Source organism: Gigantopelta aegis, chromosome 5, assembly GCF_016097555.1.
Source record: "Gigantopelta aegis isolate Gae_Host chromosome 5, Gae_host_genome, whole genome shotgun sequence".
NCBI lineage: Eukaryota > Metazoa > Mollusca > Gastropoda > Neomphalida > Peltospiridae > Gigantopelta > Gigantopelta aegis.
In genome coordinates, this window is record NC_054703.1 from 873577 (window position 1) to 894573 (window position 20997).

Genomic DNA, 20997 nt, shown 5'->3' on the forward strand with positions numbered 1-20997 from the left:
TTTGCATAATAATGAATTTTACAAGGTGGAAAATGAAGGTGTTCGTGATCCAGATGTTTAGAGTTTTTTTGCGTACGACTAACGATAAATTTACCTATAGATGCAAAGGCCTAACTAGTCGGGATTGTCGACGTTTAACATGCTTCTGTTACTAAAATAAATTAATGTATAAGCTTATTATCATTCAGTACATGTTTTTATTATTTTTTAATAACTTATTTTCATTGTTGTTGTGTTTCTGTTTACCCTACGGACGGTCAAGCGTTCTCGTTACATGAGCTTGGTAAATCGTTTCGACACTGCGGTTGTTCGGGGAATGCCCGTCACGTGACTCAAAATAATACCTCACACATCTGCTCTCCAAATAGCCGTTATTTTTCTCAGAATTATGGACCGTACCCATAATTCAATTATTTTTATAAAATATCAATAATAAGTGTGATATGGTGGTAGATGGTTCAACAAAGTACTTTTAGGTACAAATCAAATGTATATATTGTCATATAATACTTTGTTGGGTCAATAATTAGGTCAACCATCTGTGGGAGAGTGCGTTTAATACTACGTATAATATTTTATCTTATGGAACAATAGATATTATTTAAAAAAAGAAACAAAGACTGGTAGGTACACCGCTACCGATTTCCACGACTCAACGGACAGATGTAAGGTCATTACACTGACTTCTTTCTCGTTAACAACCAATCATTAACCTCTGTCCAGGACAGAGAACCCAAGGACAGCGTGCTTGAACCTTAATTGGATATAAGGACAAAGACTGATTGAAATAAAATAAATGCAACATGAATGTTTTCATTAAAAAATAAAGCAAAATAAATACAAACAACATATAAACTAATTAATTAATTATTTATTTTAATAAATTGTTGTTTTACAGCCGGGTATCTGGATTTCCGTGAAGACGAGAGCGCCACCAATAACTACAGGGGAGAGTACTCGACAGTAAGTTTATACTGGGTCTTAACAAAAGTCCAGGGCTAGGTAACATAAAACACTCGTAACACTTACGTCAGACGTACACCATACATAATGTGTGGCGACGTCTGACGTAAGTGTTACGAGTGCTTTGTGTTACCGGGGCCCTGGATGTTTCTGAAATTCACCCGACCGGCCTCGGTGGTGTCGTGGTTAAAGCCATCGGACTTAAGATTGCTAGGTACAAGGTTCGCAGCCCGGTACCGGCTCCCACCCAGAGCGAGTTTTAACGACTCAATGGTTAGGTGTAAGACCACTACACTGTCTTCTCTCTTACTAACTACTAACAACTAACCCACTGTTCTGTACAGACAGCACAGATAGCTGAGGTGTGTGTGCCCAGGACAGCGTGCTTGAACCTGTGCTTAATTGGATATAAGTACGGAAATAAGTTGAAATGAAATGAAATTAAATTCACCCTTCTCACTGGCAACTGGCAACTCATTACAACTGTGTTATTTATACTTAGTCATTACAACTGTGTTAGTTATACTTTAGACACATTATTACTGTTAGTTATATTTTAACACATTATAACTGTGTTAGCTATATTTTAACACATTATAACTGTGTTAGTTATATTTTAGATACATTATAACTGTTAGTTATAATTCAGTCACATCATTGCTGTGTTAGTTATATTTCAGACACATTATAACTGTTAGTTATATTCTAAACGCATGATAACTGTGTTGGTTATATTTCAGACACATTATAACTGTGTTAGTTATAATTGAGACATATTATAATTGTGTTAGTTATATTTTAACACATTATAACTGTGTTAGTTATATTTTAACACATTATAACTGTGTTAGTTATATTTTAGAACTGTGTTCGTTATATTCCAGACACATTATAACTGTGTTAGTTATATTTCAGACACATTATAACTGTGTTAGTTATATTTCAGACACGTTATAACTGAGTTATTTATATTTCAGACAAAGTATTGTTGTTAGTTATACTATAGACACAGTATTACTGTTAGTTCTATTCTTTACGCACGATAACTGTGTTAGTTATATTTAGACATTTTATAACTGTGTTAGTTATATTTAGACATTTTATAACTGTGTTAGTTATATTTAGACACATTATAACTGTGTTAGTTATATTTAGACACATTATAACTGTGTTAGTTATATTTAGACACATTATAACTGTGGTAGTTATATTTTAGACACTGTTTGGAAACAAAGCTGTTGAGATTATTGAGAGTCACAATACTGCAAATCCACTGTTCCTATACCTCGCGTTCCAGGCCCCCCACCTACCAATGGATGTAAGTATACAAAAATAAGTATCTATAAAAATAACAAGGTATAGTGGTTAAGGCTGGTAGGTACTGGGTTCGTCTTCCGGTGCCGGCTCCCACCCAGATCGAGTTTAAGGCCGCAGTGGGTAGGTAGTAGGCTCTCATTAACCACTAACAATTCAGCACTAACCCACTTTCTCGGATAGAAAGTCTAGAGAGTTGAGGTGTGTACCCAGGACAGCGTGCTTGAACCTTAATTGGATATAAGCACAAAAATAAATTTAAATGGAATGAAATAACAGTCTGTGGTACTAAAGTATAGAAATTGGTTTTACACATGTCTTGGTTCACAATAATGGACCACAAAACTGGAATATGCACCCCACCCCCCCCCCCCCCCCCCCCCCCAGTCATTATTATATATACACGTATAATGTGCACTCCACCCGTTACTATTATACGTATAATACACACTCCCTTGAATTATTTGAACTCCCCGTTATTATCATACATGTAATATGCACTCTCCACTAGTCGGTCTAGGATCGATCCCCCTCGATGGGCCCATTGGACTATTTTTCGTTCAAGCCAGTACTCCACAAGAAGTGTACAAAAGCCGTGGTATGTACTATCCTGTCTATGGGATGCTGGGTTTTTTTTACCATATTTAACTGAAAATGCCCAAAAATATTTACTGGCTTTTCATGAATATAAAATTTTGTTGAGTATATTTAAGACAAGATGTGACCCTAGTTTTAAACAGTAAAAATTAACACTAAGTTTAGTTAATTTACAAACCTGTAACTCATTTGGATAAAGTTACAATAGATTGAAAGAAGAGTCTGTGGTGTTAAAACCGGGAAATATCCGTAAAAGTAGACTAGAACTCGAATCAATAAACCGATATTTCTTTGACGCACGTGCGTTTTTAAAAACAAATATGAAAAAAATGCCATTTGTGGTATTAGAAACACTTCGGTTGTACGGAAATAGATAACCTAGACAATAAAATATAAGTAATGTTTGATTTCAGTGATCATAAACGGATCTAACAGTGAAAAATATGCTGTAGTGTTTAAAAAGTAGTGTCTGTCCCTTTAATACAGGTTTTGCTGTTGTTTGTTTTATACAGGTTCCAAGTGAATATGAGGACCAATACTCGCAGGTTACGGTTGCTGGTCGACGCAAATTCCAAGGTACGCTTTATCATTAATATCTGTCTAAAATAATGTCTGAAGCTTTCTAAATTAAAGTGGTGCCAGCGTCTGATGAATGGCATAACGTTCTGTTTCTCCAGGATTATGGAGAGGCGCCCCTGGACTTGGAATCGCCAGGATACGTTTTTATATTGCCAGACTCACCAGACGCTTAATTTTCCCTATTTAAATACTTTTTTTTTTTTAATTTATTTTTATTTATTATTATTATTATTATTTTTGTTTTTTTTATTATTATTATTATTTTTTTTTTGTTTTGTTTTTTCCTTCTCTGGTAGAATCGTTGGCCCTTGGGCCTAATTTTTGATGGGGGCACCGAGACTGGAGGGCACGACGGTTGGGTTGGCCGGCGGGGGTGCTGGGTGGGTGGGGGATACTCCACCGGAAGATGGTTAGGGCGGTAGGCGTAGGCGGTTTTGGTCGTAAGAGTTGTTAGGTTTGTCCGGGGGACTGCCCCCCCCCCCCCCGGAACCTTCCCCGGTTTCGGCCACACCGAAGTCCCCAATACGATGGGTGCCCCTAAGGATGGGGGCACCGAGACTGGAGGGCACGACGGTTGGGTTGGCCGGGGGGGTGCTGGGTGGGTGGGGGATACTCCACCGGAAGATGGTTAGGGCGGTAGGCGTAGGCGGTTTTGGCCGTAAGGGGTGTTAGGTTTGTCCGGGGGACTGCCCCTCCCCCCCCCCCCGGAGCCTTCCCCGGTTTCGGCCACACCGAAGTCCCCAATACGATGGGTGCCCCTAAGTAAAACATATTTTCCTATTAAAAAAAACCTTTTTGTGGCTGAAGCCTAACCTCTTAGTCACCTGCCACCTCTATTTTGAGGGCTAATTAATATATTTAAAAAATTATTTTAAAATATATTTATATTTAGGACTGCCCGATCTAAATTTGCGTTACAAATTGTTAGTTGTTTGCTGTATATTAAATATTGTTTGGGAAAATAACGCACAAAATTATTTATTGTAAAGTCCTTTTTCCCTGTTTGGTTAAATATCAAAATTGCCCCAGTAATTGTTCTGTCCCAGGTTGGACTACTGGCATCCGGTGGCCGAACCTGGGATAGACATGCTCGAAACCTTCGTGGTATAGGAGCATGTAAATATTTTATTGATTGATTGAAGCTTTAAAGGGACTGTCCTGAGTTTACAACCATTGTAAAATGTTTCCGACCAATAGAGCCTTTTCAATGACGTAACATACAAAGTAAATACACTTTATTATTTAAAATATCAGAGTTTGTATTTACAAAGTGTTTGTTGTTGTCCTAATGCTTCTAGTAGCCCAAATCGGATATTACCTCTCAATAATTTCGTACGTACGAAAAAATATATATGACGAATTAAAGTAAAAACTGAGTGCTATAAACACATTCCATATACAGACACTGGTATTCTAAACAAGAAAATGTATTTAGTATGAAATAGTAGTCGTCAACAAGGCTGTTATCGCAAACATCTTACAATGGCTGCAAATAGTCCATTTAAAGGGACATTCCTGAGTTTGCTGCTATTTTTAAGATGTTATCGACTAACAAAGACATTTTAACAATTATAATTACATATCAAATATATTTTTCTGCATAATATATTAGTGGCTGTATATTAAACGTGTTTCTGGTCGTTGTAATAGGTGTACTAGGTTAAATTTCATTTTACTTCTTAAAATATGTATATATTCGTACGTACGAAATTATTTGAAGACAAAATCCAGTTTGGGCTACTTACAAATATTAAGACGACCAGAAACACTTTGAATATACAGACAATGAAATTCTAAACAAGAAAATATAATTAATATGTAATTTTGATCGTAGAAATACTTTATTAGTCAGAAAAATCTTACAATGCAGGAAATAGTTGATAATATACATACTTTTTTATCTTTTATCTTTTCATTTAAATTAGGTGCATGGCAATATGAGCCATTATAACAGGATATGACATACAAATATAATATTCCTGAAGTTTAAATTAAACACGTGAATAAAATTTCACAAACTGTTGAATCCCGTTGGCTCGAACCCTGTCGATGATCGAAAAAGTGTGTGTTCGACCCATCGGGTAGTTCGACCCAACAATTAGGTCAACAACGTGTTAGTATAATTCGGGACTTCCTTTTGGTTCGAACGTTGCGGTGCATTCAACTCTTTCGAGTTCGACTCAACGAGATTCTATTGAGATTGTGTGTATTTCAATGACACAAGCATCATTTTACTTAGAAATAATATTTATATGACGTGTATTTTAATAACATTAATCGGATTTGTGGCATTTTTATTGCATAAGACACATTTTATTTGGCATGACATTTATTTCAATCTGGTGCATTCTTGTAGAATTTGGCAAGTTTTAATAGTATTTGGGATATTTTGTTGGTGTATTTCATTAGATTAAGTTCATCGAATCAAACTTAAAGGCATATTGTTACCTGAACAAAACTAATTTGATTTGTCCCTAAATGTACCTTATTTAACCATCTTCATAACCACACCATACTCGATTTATTAACGACATTTTGTAAAAATAATTGAATTATGGCAATGGTCCATAATTCAAAAACTAAAATTGCCGAGAGGGATGACATGGATTTCACTCTATCATGGTTCAGTTAAGATTTGGTTTCCAACAATTAATATAATGTTTTGTTATTATCCATTTTTAGAGAAATAAGGTCCTTAAATTCGTGACAGTATGCCTTTAAGACACATGTTTCCGTGACAGTATGCCTTTAATTGTTTGCGATCAGTCGGTAGAATACTCGTCTGAGATAATTGGAGAGGCCAGGATACTTCTGGTTATTTCCCGTTCCAACTAGTGCTACACAACTGGTATACAAAAGGATTTATTTTTATCGTTCCCGGTGGTGTCGTGGTTAAGCCATCGGACATAAGGCTGGTAGGTACTGGGTTCGCAGCCCGGTACCAGTTCCCACCCAGAGCGAGTTTTAACGACTCAGTGGGTAGGTGTAATACCACTACACCCTCTTCTCTCTCACTAAACACTAACAACTAACCCACTGTCGTGAACAGACAACCCAGATAGCTGAGGTGTGTGTTTCCAGGATAGCGTGCTTGAATCGTAATTGGATGTAAGCACGAAAATAAGTTGAAATGAAATGAAAGGTTAGTTTATTGTTTGTGGGACACTGTATATAAAAGATCCTTTGCTGCTAATAAAAAAAATGTAGTGGGTTTCCTCTGAAGAATGACCAACGTTTGCTGCGCTTTTAAAGATGCTATTGACTAACAGAGACTTTTTAACGATTGTAATTACATATCAACTATATTTTTTGCATAACATATTAGTGGCTGTATATTAAACGTGTTTCTGATCATTCTAATATTTGTACTAGGTTAAATTTCATTATATTTTCTAAAAAAAAAAAAAAAATGTACGTATGACAGAATCCAGTTTGGGCTTCTTACAAATATAAAGACGACCAAATCCACATTCAATATACAGACATTGATATTCTAAACAAGAAAATCTATTTAATATGTAAGTTTAATTAAAGAAATATTTTATTAAAGTTGTGTCGGAAATAGAATAAAAATGATTTCTTTCATATTAAACTGACAAGTAAATATTTTGTAAATATCTATTTAATGATCCTCTACCTAATTTAGCATTTACTTGTTTGGGTTTCTCATTGATGTACAAGGTGGTGTTTACTCTTGAAATTAGAATAAACATGTCAGTAAACAGGAGATGTGTGACCTTTAATGGATCAGACTATAAACAATTTTGATTGATATGTGTCAATTTCATTTACCCTTAAACAAACTTTTAATTTAAAACTGCAAGTTAACTGATTATTTTGAATTGCAGTATAAATTATTAATTATGACCAGCATATTTAGTGAATATAAATTCAATATAAGTACAGAAGAAATTTACACAATCTTGCAACTACTTAAAGGTGCTATATCAGAAGTTATATGTGAGCATCTGTTTGTGATAAAGATTCTCCAATAAAAATGTATTTTTATAAATGTATCTACTAGTAGATAACATCATTTCCTATAATAATTTATGGGTATAGAGTTAAAGGTGTAGTCTTTAAATGTTAAAGCAAAATTTAATAAAAACATGATTTGCAATAGCTGTCATTATGCAACTTTGAGATAGCACCTTTAATACCGGTATAATAGATAACAAACTCAAAATTGTTCCAAACAGTTTTGCTCAAAAGGTACTTATAAATGTCTACAAATATTTTGTTTTGGAGAGGAATAGGGGTAAACCATCATCAGAAAGGTCCCTCACATATTGTAACAGCAATGAATTTGACATATGTTGACCAAAATGTGTTATAGTCTGTTCCAATAAAATGCACAAATCACCCGTTTACGGACATATTTATTTTAATTTCAAGAGTAAACATCACCTTGTACATCAATAAGAGCGAAAACAAGTAAATGCTAAGTTAGGTAGAGGATCATTAAATAGATATTTACAAAATATTTACTTGTCTGTTTAATACGTAAGAAATAATCGACGATAATATTTTTTATTCTATTTCCGACAGCACTATAGTCTATTTAAAGGACGATCCTGAGTGTTTTTGAAGAACACAAATTACACGTTAACTACATTTTCATGCTTAGAATGTTTGTTAGTTTGCTTTGTTTTACGACACCAACTTCAACTATCTTGCCAAATGCCCATTCGACTCTGCATTGTGCAGAGATACGGTCTTGGCCGTGGGTAACCGGTTTGTCGTTCGGCCTATCTTACAGACGAAATGTTGTCGTCGTTGTTCCTTGCAGGTATGGTCACGGCGATCGACGATGCTGTCAGTGACGTGTATGATGCGCTCGTAGCGAGGGAAATGGAGGCAAATACACTGATAGTGTTCACATCCGATGTTAGTGTTATTTTTATACACACACACACACACACATACAGAGAGACACACATACCGACACACACACACACACACACACACACACACACACACACACACACACACACACAGACACACACAGACAGACAGAGAGACACACACAGACACACACACAGAGAGACACACACAGCCACACACACACAGACACACATACAGACACACACAGTCAGTCACACACACACACAGTCACATACACACACAGAGACACACACACAGACACACACACACACACACACACACACACATATACACACATACAGACACACACACAGAGAGACACAGACATACACACATACAAACACACACACAGACAGACACACACACACATAGACACACAGACCGACAGACCGACAGACAGTCTCACACACACACACACACACATATATACATACACACATACGCGCGCGCGAGAGAGAGAGAGAGAGAGAGAGAGAGAGAGAGAGAGAGAGAGAGAGAGAGAGAGAGAGACAGAGACAGAGACAGAGAGACAGAGAGACATACATACATTAAACACAGATACACATACGTACACACCCATACTGACAGGCAAACACACACAAACACACACACATAGACACACAGACAGACACACACACACACACACACACACACACACACACACACTCACACATCACATATATATATATATATATATATATATATATATATATATATATATATATATATATATATATACACTCACACATGCGAGAGAGAGAGAGAGAGAGAGAGAGAGAGAGAGAGAGAGAGAGAGAGAGAGAGAGAGAGAGAGAGAGACAGAGACAGAGACAGAGACAGAGAGACAGAGAGAGATATAGAGACAGACAGAAAGAGACATACATGCATACATTAAACACAGATACACATACATACACATACAGACAGACAGACAGGCACATACACACAAACACACATACACAGGTTTGATGATAGATAACTAGTATACTGTTTATATATCACGACACACGCGCACACACACGACACACGCGCACACACATAAATTAAGATAATATATTTACAGTTTGATGATAGAAAACTAGTATGATATGTTTATATATCTGACGTTGAAAATAAGATAACATATTTACATATTTAAAGATACTAAGATAATATACTTACATATTTGAAAAAAAACTTAAGATATCTGTTCACATGCTTGATTTAATAAATCTAAGATAAACTCTAAGATATTATGTTCACATAGTTGATGATAAAACCTCAGATAATATGTTCACATACATGATGATAAAACCTGGATAATATGTCCACATACTTGATGATAAAACCTGGATAATATGTTCACATACTTGATGATAAAACCTCAGATATTATGTTCACATACTTAATGATAAAAACTCAGATATGTTCACATACATAATGATAAAACCTCAGATAATATGTTCACATACATGATGATAAACCTGGATAATATGTTCACATACTTGATGATAAAACCTAATTATTATGTTCACAAACGTGAAGATAAAATCTAAGGTATTATGTTCACACACTTGATGATAAAACCTAAGATATTATGTTCACATACTTGATGATAAAACCTCAGATAATATGTTCACATACATGATGATAAAACCTGGATAATAAGTTCACATACATGATGATAAAACCTGGATAATATGTTCACATACATGATGATAAAACCTCAGATAATATGTTCACATACTTGATGATAAAGAAAGAAAGAATTGTTTTATTTAACGACGCACTCAACACATTTTATTTACGGTTATATGGCGTCAGACATATGGTCAAGGACCACACAGATTTTGAGAGGAAACCCGCTGTCGCCACTACATGGGCTACTCTTCCGATTAGCAGCAAGGGATCTTTTATTTGCGCTTCCCACAGGCAGGATAGCACAAACCATGGCCTTTGTTGAACCAGTTATGGATCACTGGTCGGTGCAAGTGGTTTACACCTACCCATTGAGCCTTGCGGAGCACTCACTCAACGTTTGGAGTCGGTATCTGGATTAAAAATCCCATGCCTCGACGGGGATCCGAACCCAGTACCTACCAGCCTGTAGACCGATGGCCTAACCACGACGCCACCGAGGCCGGTACTTGATGATAAAACCTGGATAATATGTCCACATACTTGATGATAAAACCTCAGATAATATATTTACATACTTGATGATAAAAACTAAGATAATTTACTAACATATTTTTCAGAATGGGGGTAACCTGCAGGGTTATGGTAACAACTGGCCTCTAAGGGGCGGCAAGGCGACGATCTGGGAGGGGGGTACCAGGGTGCCTGGGTTTGTACACGGATACGGCCTCCAGAACACAGGCATCACGTGGAACGGGTAAATATCTTACTAGTCGTGCACAGAATGGCTGACAGACGCATGGATGGATGTACGGACGGACGGGTGGACGGACGGACGGGTGGATGGACAGATGGATCGGTGAATGGATGGATCGGTGAAAGGATGGATCGATGAATGTACAGACGGACAGACTGGTGAACGGACGAATGGATGGGTGGATGGATGGATGGATGTACGGACGGAGAGATGGTCGGACGGACGAATGGATGGATGGACGATGGGTGGATGGATGGATGGATGTATGAATGTACGGACGGACGGACGGACGGACGGACGGTTGAATAGATGGATGAAAGGATGGATGATGAATGAATAGACGGGCGGGCAGACGCAATGACAGGCAGACTCTATGATGGATGGATGAATGAATGAATGAATGAATGAATGAATGAATAGACGGATGGATAGATTCCTGCATGCGCGGATGTATGGATGGATGGATGAATTAATTAAATAAGTAAGTAATTAAAGAACTAATGAGCAGGTGGACGGACGGACGGATGCATGGATGGATGGGTGGGTATTTGGATGGATTTCAGATGAATGGGTGGATGGGTGGGTAGGTGGATGAATGAATGAATGGATGAATAGATTGGAGGACGGATGGTTTGGCGATGGGTGGTTTTGATGAGTTGACCAGTCTATGTATAACTGAGTGAACTGGTGCGTCAATAGTGAATTTAAATTTATTTTGTTTAATTAAAAATAAAAATAATAATAATAATCAGGGATGGGAATTGGTGAACTGTACTAAAAAAGAGGAAATCTAGAGGGTTCCCAGAAATTCTTGAAATCCTAGGTTAAAATCTGTGCCATCTGACACATTTTGGATGATTAAAATGCGAGGAAACGCAATATTACATGAGAGGAAAACATCTGATCCGAGGAGAATTCCCACCCCTGAATAATAAAATTAAAGAGAAACATAATATAGGGATCAAATGAATGGACTGACGGACTAATGAATGGATGGAGAAATGGATACTTTGATGGATGAATGAATAGAGGAATATATGCAGAATTAATGAGTATTTAATTTTCACAGTGTGCTTTTATTGCACAGAACCACGCTGTATATTGGATGCCGACGTTGATGGGTGGATGGTTTGATGGAAGGATGCATAGATGGACAAATAAATAGACAAATGGATATTTGATTTCCACAATGTTCTTGTACATGTGCTGTACGGAACCACGCTGTATATTGGATGCCGACATTGATGGGCGGATGGTTTGATGGAAGGATGGATAGATGGATGAATAAATAGACAAATGGATATTTGATTTCCACAATGTTCTTGTACATGTGCTGTACAGAATCACGCTGTATATTGGATGCCGACGTTGATGGGTGGATGGTCTGATGGAAGGATGGATAGATGGATACATGGATGGATACAAAGATGGATGGATGGATGGATGGATGAATGGATGGATACATATATGGATACATAGATGGATGGATGGATGGATGGATGGATGGATGGATGGATGGATGGATGGATGGATGGATGGATGGATTGAAGGATGGATGGATGGATGGATGGATGGATTGAAGGATGGATGGATGGATGGATTGATGGATGGAAGGATGGATGGATGCATGGGTACATGCATGTATGGATGAGTGTTTAATTTTCACAATGTTATTGTGTTCAGAATCACGCTGTATACTGGATGCCGATATTGAATGGTGGATGGTCTGATGGAAGGAATGATGGATGGATGAATAGACAAATGAGTTTTTAATTTCCCCGATGTTCTTGTTGTTCAGAATGATCCACGCCGTTGACTGGATGCCGACGTTCATCACGGCAGCTATAGGGACGCCACGTAAGTGAACAGGGGCTGTCAGTGGCGGATCCAGAAAATCAACTTGAGGGGGGGGGGGGGGAGGGGCAATGACATAAGGCGGAATGCCAATGGAACTTTTCAGGGGATCGTAAACAAATGAAAATTAATATATAGTAAAATTATAACTCTCGCAAAATTTAGGGGGTCCCGGGCCCTTGGGACCTCACCCCCACCCCACCCCCCACCCACCCCCAGATCCGCCTCTGACTGTCCTCAGATTGTAGCTCGCGTCACATCCAGCCCTCCCTTTATTGTAAATGGTTTATTTAACGACGCACTCAACACATTTTATTTACGGTTATATGGCGTCGGACATATGGTTAAGGACCACACAGATATTGAGAGAGGAAACCGCTGTCGCCACTTCATGGGCTACTCTTTTCGATTGGCAGCAAGGTATCTTTTGTGTGCATCATCCCATAGACAGGACAGCACATACCACGGCCTTTGATGTACCAGTCGTGGTGCACTGGCTGGAGCGAGAAATAGCCCAATGGGCTCACTGACGGGGATCGATCCCAAACTAACCGCGCATCAAGCGAGCGCTTTACCACTGGGCTACGTCTCGCCCCTCCCTTTATTGATATTGATATGTAGGGGAAAGCTAGAGGAAACTTTTTGTAATGCTTTGGCTGTCGTCAACAACAAAATGGTAGCGAGCTGCTGTGTCTAAAATACTAAAAAAATTCCGGAGAAACACGACGCCCCTATACGTCACTATAGAAGTACAGCGCAGTTTAGTTGGTACTGGTTAACAACATGTAAGTTTAATAGACTGAGGAATAATCAAACTAAAGCTCTGTGGCAACAGATTTTGGAAAAGCATTTTCCTCTCTCAGAATTACCAAATATTTTAAATCCATTAATAAATCAATGTGTTCTAGTGGTGTCGTCAAACACTAAACGAAATTGTAAGATTATCATTTAGCTAAGACTTTCGTTACAGCCGATGGCCTGGACGGAGTGAGTCAGTGGGACGCCTTGCAGGCCGGCGGTTCGTCTGCCAGAACTAGTTTTATCTACAACATCGACACCAAGAAAGTTCCAAAACAAGGAAGAGCGGCTATTAGGTATTTCACGGTTGCCATGTCCATTGTCTATTGCTTTTCTCATAGAAGCGAAAAGAAAAGAAACGAGAGAGAGAGAGAGAGAGAGAGAGAGAGAGAGAGAGAGAGAGAGAGAGAGAGAGAGAGAGAGAGAGAGAGATGGCGCCTGTTCAGTTATTTCTGATATATCTATACAGTTTGGGCGACTTCAATCTGATAGAGGGGTATCCTGGGACCTGTTCAATTATTTCTGATATCTCTATACAGGAAGGGCGACTTCAAACTGATAGAGGGGTATCCTAGGACGTGTTCAATTATTTCTGATATCTCTATACAGGAAGGGCGACTTCAATCTAATAGAGGGGTATCCTGGGACGTGTTCAATTATTTCTGATATCTCTATACAGAATGGGCGACTTCAATCTAATAGAGGGGTATCCTAGGACCTGTTCAATTATTTCTGATATCTCTATACAGGAAGGGCGACTTCAGACTGATAGAGGGGTATCCTGGCGCCTGTTCAATTACTACTGATATCTCTATACAGGATGTGCGACTACAAGCTTATAAAGGGGTATCCTAGGTCCTGTTCAATTATAGAGGGGTATCCTGGCGCCTATTCAATTATTACTGATATCTCTATACAGGATGGGCGACTTCAAGCTGACAGAGGGGTATCCTGGCGCTTTTTCAATTATTACTGATATATCTATACAGGATGGGCGACTTCAAGCTGATAGAGGTGTCCTGGCGCCTATTCAATTATTACTGATATTTCTATACAGGATGGGCGACTTCAAGCTGATAGAGGGATATCCTGGCGCCTATGACGGGTGGTACCAACCGTTCACAGACAGCGAGGATAATATTACGACTCTCGTGTACAGAGATAGAAAACAGAGTGACGTCATGCTTTTCAACATTGCAGGTCTGTCACTTGTTAACTAATCACGTCCAAGGGTGGGTCTAAGGGTAGTGGTTCCTCGCTGGTGCGCCGCCTTTTAGTAACAGTACAACGTTGGTGTCTATCATAGGTCGAGGAATCCATTTTCACCATTTACTGGATTGGTCTAGAATTACATCGTAGGAAATTCAAGATGGCCACCAATATTGCTGCATGTTTACGTTTTGAATACAACTTGCATTACAGTGCATCTAGGATGACACTTTTGTGTCTAGTCATAGGTTTGGGGGCTTGAGGAATCAATTTACTAGACTAGTGTGGAATTACATCATAGGAATTTCAATATGGCAGCCATTATTATCCTCATTTTTGTTTCCCAATATAACATGATTCGCGTTAAATTTCGCATAGTACTTTTTCATGTGTAGGTTTTTGCTGTTATAGAATTCATTTAAATCACAATGTGTGAAGGATTATTAAAAATATAAACTGGTGGCAATATTGGCGGCAATCTATGATTTCCTATGATTTGATCCCAGACCAACCTTGCAGCACGGATTCCATTAAACGCCAAAACTATGCCTACACACAAAAACGCATTAAGCTAGATTTACAGCAAAACATATATACAAAACAAACATTAGTGTAATACTGGATGCCATCTTGAAATTTCTATGATGTAATTCCAGACCAGTCTAGTAAATGATTAAAATGGATTTGTTCACCCCAAACCCTGTACCTAGACACAGAAATATCATCGTAGCTTTATTTGAAGCAAGTTATATATTCAAAATATAAGGTAGGAAATGCTTTATTTAACGACGCACTCAACACATTTTATTTACTGTTATATGGCGTCAGATATATGGTTAAAGACCACACAGATATTGAGAGAGGAAAACCGCTGTCGCCACTTCTTCGGCTACTCATTTCGATTAGCAGCAAGGGATCTTTTATATGTACCATTCCACAGACAGGGCCTTTGATATGCCAGTCGTGGTGCACTGGGTGGAACGAGAAATAGCCCAATGGACCCACCGACGGGGATCGATCCCAGACCGACCGCGCGTCGAGCGAGCGCTTTACCACTGGGCTACGTCCCGCCCCTCAAAATAGAAATTTACAGTGTACTGGTCATCTTAAATGTCCTGTGACGCGTGTATTTCCAGACCAGTCTAGTAAATGGTTCAAACAGATTCACTGACTCCCAAAACGCCTGACTAAACACCAACACTACAATTCTGAATTTAATACGGTTGAAGTTACAGTCGATGATATAAAATGGAGGCCATCTTGGACGCCATCTTGAATTTGGAAAAACTCTCAGTGATGACCATCGTTCATCAGGCAGATTCGTAAAAGGGGACACCCTATGCTACACAAATCAATGGAAGTTTTGTTTTGTTTAACGACACCACTGGAGTACATCAATTAATTAATCATCGGCTATTGGACACGTAGTCGTCAGAGGAAACCCGCTACATTTTTCCTAATGCAGCAAGGGATCTTTTATATGCACCATCCCACTACATTTTTCCTAATGCAGAAAGGGATCTTTTATATGCACCATCCGACAGACAGGACAGCACATACCACGGTCTTTGATATACCAGTCGTGGTCCCACTGGCTGGAACGAGAAATAACCAAATGTGCTCACAGACGGGGACCGATCTCAAATCGACCGCGTATCAAGCGAGCGTTTTACCACTGGGCTACGTCCCGACCCTCAAATCAATGGAAAAAGGACTATAGAAAATATCCAGACATAACTATGATTCTGCTAGACTAGCACATACTCTGTGTATATGGGTCTTTAGGTCAGGATGATGGAATACTAAATCTGAACCTGTACAGACTAGTCGATACACAGTTATATTAAAAAGGGTGTGTCAATGTGCATTGTATCACACTCTCTATTATTACCATAATCATCATCATCATCCTAATATCATCATCATCATTATCATAATATCATCATCATCATAATAGCATCATCATCATACCATCGTCATAATAATATCATCATCATCACCATCATCATATCTTCACCATCGTCATCATCATCATATCATCATCATCATCATATCATCATATCTTCACCATCGTCATCATCATCATAGCATCATCATGATCATAATAGCATCATCATAATATCATCATCATAATATCATCATCATCATCATATCATCATCATCATAATATCATCATCATCACCATCATCATATCATCATCTTCACCATCGTCATCATCATTATCATCATCATCATCATAATAGCATCATCATCATATCATCATCATCATAATATCATCATCTTCACCATCGTCATCATCATAATATCATCATCATCATCATAATAACATCATCATAATATCATTATCATCATCATATCATCATCATCATATCATCATCATCATAATATCATTATCATCATATCATCATCTTCACCACCATCATCATCATCATCATCGTCATCATTAGCATCACTATCATACATAGTATTATACCACGTGTCATATATGAAAATATGTTATATCAAGTAAAAGTACATTACATCACACTGCATGACATTAACATTATTGAACATTAATATTACGGTACATTACATTACATTACTTTATATTATATTATATTATATTGCATTATATTAGCATTAACATTACATTAATATTACATTACATTATATACTGAGTCAAATTAAAACGTTCACAATGTTATATTTGAATAAAGTCAACGAGTGTTGAAAGCAGTTAGTTTTCAGGAATAAGCACGGTAATGGCAATGTCAACACTCCATGAAAAAAACACGAAAAAAACATACTGAAACCATATTTGTTATGACCTGTTCCAATGCCACGCCTCACAAATGTGCAGCGTGAACGTGCCGTCGGCATGTTGCACTCGAGAACGTCAGTAGCTGACGTTGCAAGGGCGTTTGAATACAGTCGACGGGCAGTTTTTGATCTGCGGACAAGAGTAAAACAAACGGGCACCACAGTTGATCGTCTCCGATGTGTATTTTTGTGCTGGGGTGTCGTTAAACATTCATTCATTCATTCATTCATTCCGACAGGATAGACCACATGTGACGTTACATGCAGATGACCGTTATATCCTGTTACGTCAACCCCGCAACCATTTCAGCGACCTTGAATGAACTTTTCAGACATCGGGTATCCACGCAAACGATCCGAAATCGGCTGCGAACCGCTCACCACCACGCACGGCGCTCATATGTCGGACCTATTTTGACGCAATTACACCGATGTCAACGACAACTGCGGGCACATCAGCACTTGCTATGGACTCGGAGGGAATGGAATTATGCCGGCGACAGACCATCACGTCAGCGACGCGTAGCAGTAGCGGGGCGTATGTCGCCAGTAATGTTTCTATGTATATACATTGGTAGTGACAGACTATGATATAAGCGAGGCGTGACGTGGCTAGGATGCACGTTCTGGTCACTTTCCGAGCGATTTTTACGCTCTACGCCACACTACGCTGGCTCTGCACATGCACGACAGCAAATAATCGAGGATTGCAATAAGCAACATTGGACAACATTGTACCATAGGCGAATTCAGGTTCAGGGGGGTAGAAGTGGGGTGGGGTGGGTTGGTGGTGTCATTTCCATCTCATCCCTCAGAAAATTTAAAATCATAGGATAATTAAACAGGGTACTAAAATGAAAATGAAAATGTCATTCCCTCACTAACGCCATTATGACATATTGATAAAATAAATCAATATAAAACTCACATACCCACCCAATGGCATTACATAGTCATTAATGGAAACCACCTCTTTGCACAATTGTGGATCCTACCCTCTGTACATGTAGTGGTCACTTCTGTCATGGTATCCGTAGACAGATGAGCGCTGCTTTTACGCTGTAACCTGGATATAGTCTGTCACCAACCAGTTTAAATTGCAGCCGAGCTACGCCTTGCTACGTTGAAGTTACGCGCCGCTGACGTGGTAGTTTGTCACCGGCATGAAGTCGTGTTTAGCGATGAATCAAGATTCACACTGCGATTTGCCGATGGCAGGCAGTAGGTTTGGAGACGAAGTGGTGAACGTCATGCTCAGTGTTGTGTCATGAAGTTGACAGATTCGGAAGCGGGAGCGTAATGGTTTGGGGTCCTTTCTGCAGGAATGGACGTTCTCAACTTCTCAACCGTAGCAACCTCAACGTTGCTGCATATCGCGACCAGGAGCTGCCACGGGAACGTGTGCCCTTCGTGGCAGCTCATGGTACAGGCCTGATCTATCAGCATGACAACGCCAGACCCCACACGGCCATCTTTGACAAAGGATTACCTGAGGAATGCGGGCATCAATGTCATGTGATGGCCTTCAAGGTCACACAACTTGTATCCCATCAAGCACGTCTGGGATGTGCCGGGAAGACGACTGCGCACTCTCAGGAACACTCCACAGACTTTACAGGAACATGGTTCCGTATTAGTGGAACAATGGCACCGCATCCCTATTGCAGTCTTTACACGCATCAGGCAGTCGATGAAGAGGCGTTGTATTACAATTGTGGATACACATGGAGGGCATACGCGCTAATGAACCTGTGATTCCATCAGACGACCTCGCTTGTGAATTACCATTTTGACTGCTTCTGGTTTCGGCGATTGCTGTGGGCGCATCGAACAAATTTTTGACTCAACATTTATTCATATTCTTCCTTTGGACGTCATACAATTAAAATATACCTTAATCAACACGTTATTCTGTCATATTTGCAAATTGGCCAAGATGAAACGGTTGTAAAGTTTTAATTTGACTAAGTATATATTAAATGCATTACATTACATTAACTTTACATCAATATTACATTGCATTGCATTAACATTGCATTATATTATGTCCTTGCACACCCGTTGGTGATAACACCATGCGTTATTTTTCATAGCACATGGTTGTTTACACATGTACACCCTTTCCTGTCCTGGGCGGAGGAGCCGGTTGAGGACGACACCTGCGCCCAGGACAGGCGTGCGCTACAACAGCTTGCTCTGAATGTGCACGTTAAATTCTCTGACCTGACCTGACCTACACATGTACGTGTGTTAACAATTTCAAGACATACGACTGGCTGCTCCTAGGTAATGACCAAGTCACCACTGCCAACATCCAATGAAAAATTACATGATGGAAATCGATTACATTGTGACATATAGTTAACCTGACAATCATGGGTCTGTGACTCGTAAGTTAGCTACAAGTGCAACGGCTGTAAATAACTTTTAGTCGGAAAAGGTGTTAAAATTTGCTTAAAACATGTTTGTTTGTTTTTGTTTGTTTGTTTGGTTTGTTGTTGTTTTTCATTACATTACATTACGTTAGGTTGCACTGCATTACATCACATTAACATAGCATTACATTATATAGCCTACTGATAGAAAGAAATAAGGGAACACATCAATTTGTAGACCAAATTTAATTCACAACTAGCGTAGTAATGTCTATTTCATACCAAGTTGTAATTTGGGATTGAATGTCTGTAGTGTTGAATGTGCTGCCTATATGTTCCTTGTCTCAACTTCGGACAATATGAATTGATTTTTGATGCAGGGATTATTTCTTGTTGCTATCTGTGTGATTCTTTATTTCTTTCCATCAGTATATTCCATTGCATTGCATTACATTATTTTCAGATGACCCAGAGGAAACAAACGACATATCGCTGACTGACAATACAGGCCAGGTCGCAAAGTTAACCGAGGAACTTCACCTACAGATGGCTAAAATGGTTGCCCCTGTTTCCTCTGACCTAGACCCGCAGGCTGATCCGCGGAACTATAACGACGTGTGGTCACCGGGCTGGTGTACCTAAATGTGAACCGGAACGGAACGACGGGCTGGTGCAACTATGCAACCACGGAGAGGCATTACCATTTCTATTACTATGCTTATAATTTATAAAACTTTTAGAGTCTAGACTCAAAACTAAATATTCAGAAAATGTACAATGTCATGACAACGCCATACACACTTTAATGAATAAATGAACAATTAAATTTCTGTTACATTCATTACAACATAACGTCATCCCATTGGTCTAGACGTAACAACGAGAGTTTGTTCAATTCTCGATGAACGAAAACATTACGTCATCAGGGAACGTCATATCTGATGACGGTATATGGGCAAGTTGTCCTATTGAGTGTTATTGTTTATGGACCCAAAATAATTTTTAATAAAGTATGAACTTTTAGTGTTATTATTAGCAAGTATGATTCAAATGTAATTATAAGTATTGTCTGTTATTTCTTTTACGTTCATCTGGGTATGAACACACACACAAAAATCATATGCAAACTTTTGTGATGCTGTGTGGCTTGTTTGGGGTTTTATTATTATTATTATTGTTATCCGTTTGCTGACACCAGTTTGTTTGGTATTGTGCAATAAATTGAAATTGAAATTGTGAGAACAGCTTCGG

At 38.8% G+C, this 20997-nt stretch overlaps 1 protein-coding gene across 1 annotated transcript in view; it reads left to right on the forward strand.

Moving 5' to 3' along the window:
• The window catches only part of LOC121373603 (arylsulfatase B-like), a 34419-nt gene extending 13644 nt beyond the window's left edge, over positions 1–20775 (forward strand). The window contains exons 6-14 of the mRNA XM_041500297.1: positions 899–963; positions 2180–2281; positions 3387–3450; positions 8243–8340; positions 10575–10711; positions 12510–12568; positions 13536–13659; positions 14421–14563; positions 20210–20775. Coding sequence (XP_041356231.1) covers positions 899–963; positions 2180–2281; positions 3387–3450; positions 8243–8340; positions 10575–10711; positions 12510–12568; positions 13536–13659; positions 14421–14563; positions 20210–20388 — 971 coding nt within the window. The 3' untranslated portion in view covers positions 20389–20775. The remainder of the gene's footprint in view (positions 1–898; positions 964–2179; positions 2282–3386; positions 3451–8242; positions 8341–10574; positions 10712–12509; positions 12569–13535; positions 13660–14420; positions 14564–20209) is intronic.
• Positions 20776–20997: the final 222 nt, after the last annotated feature.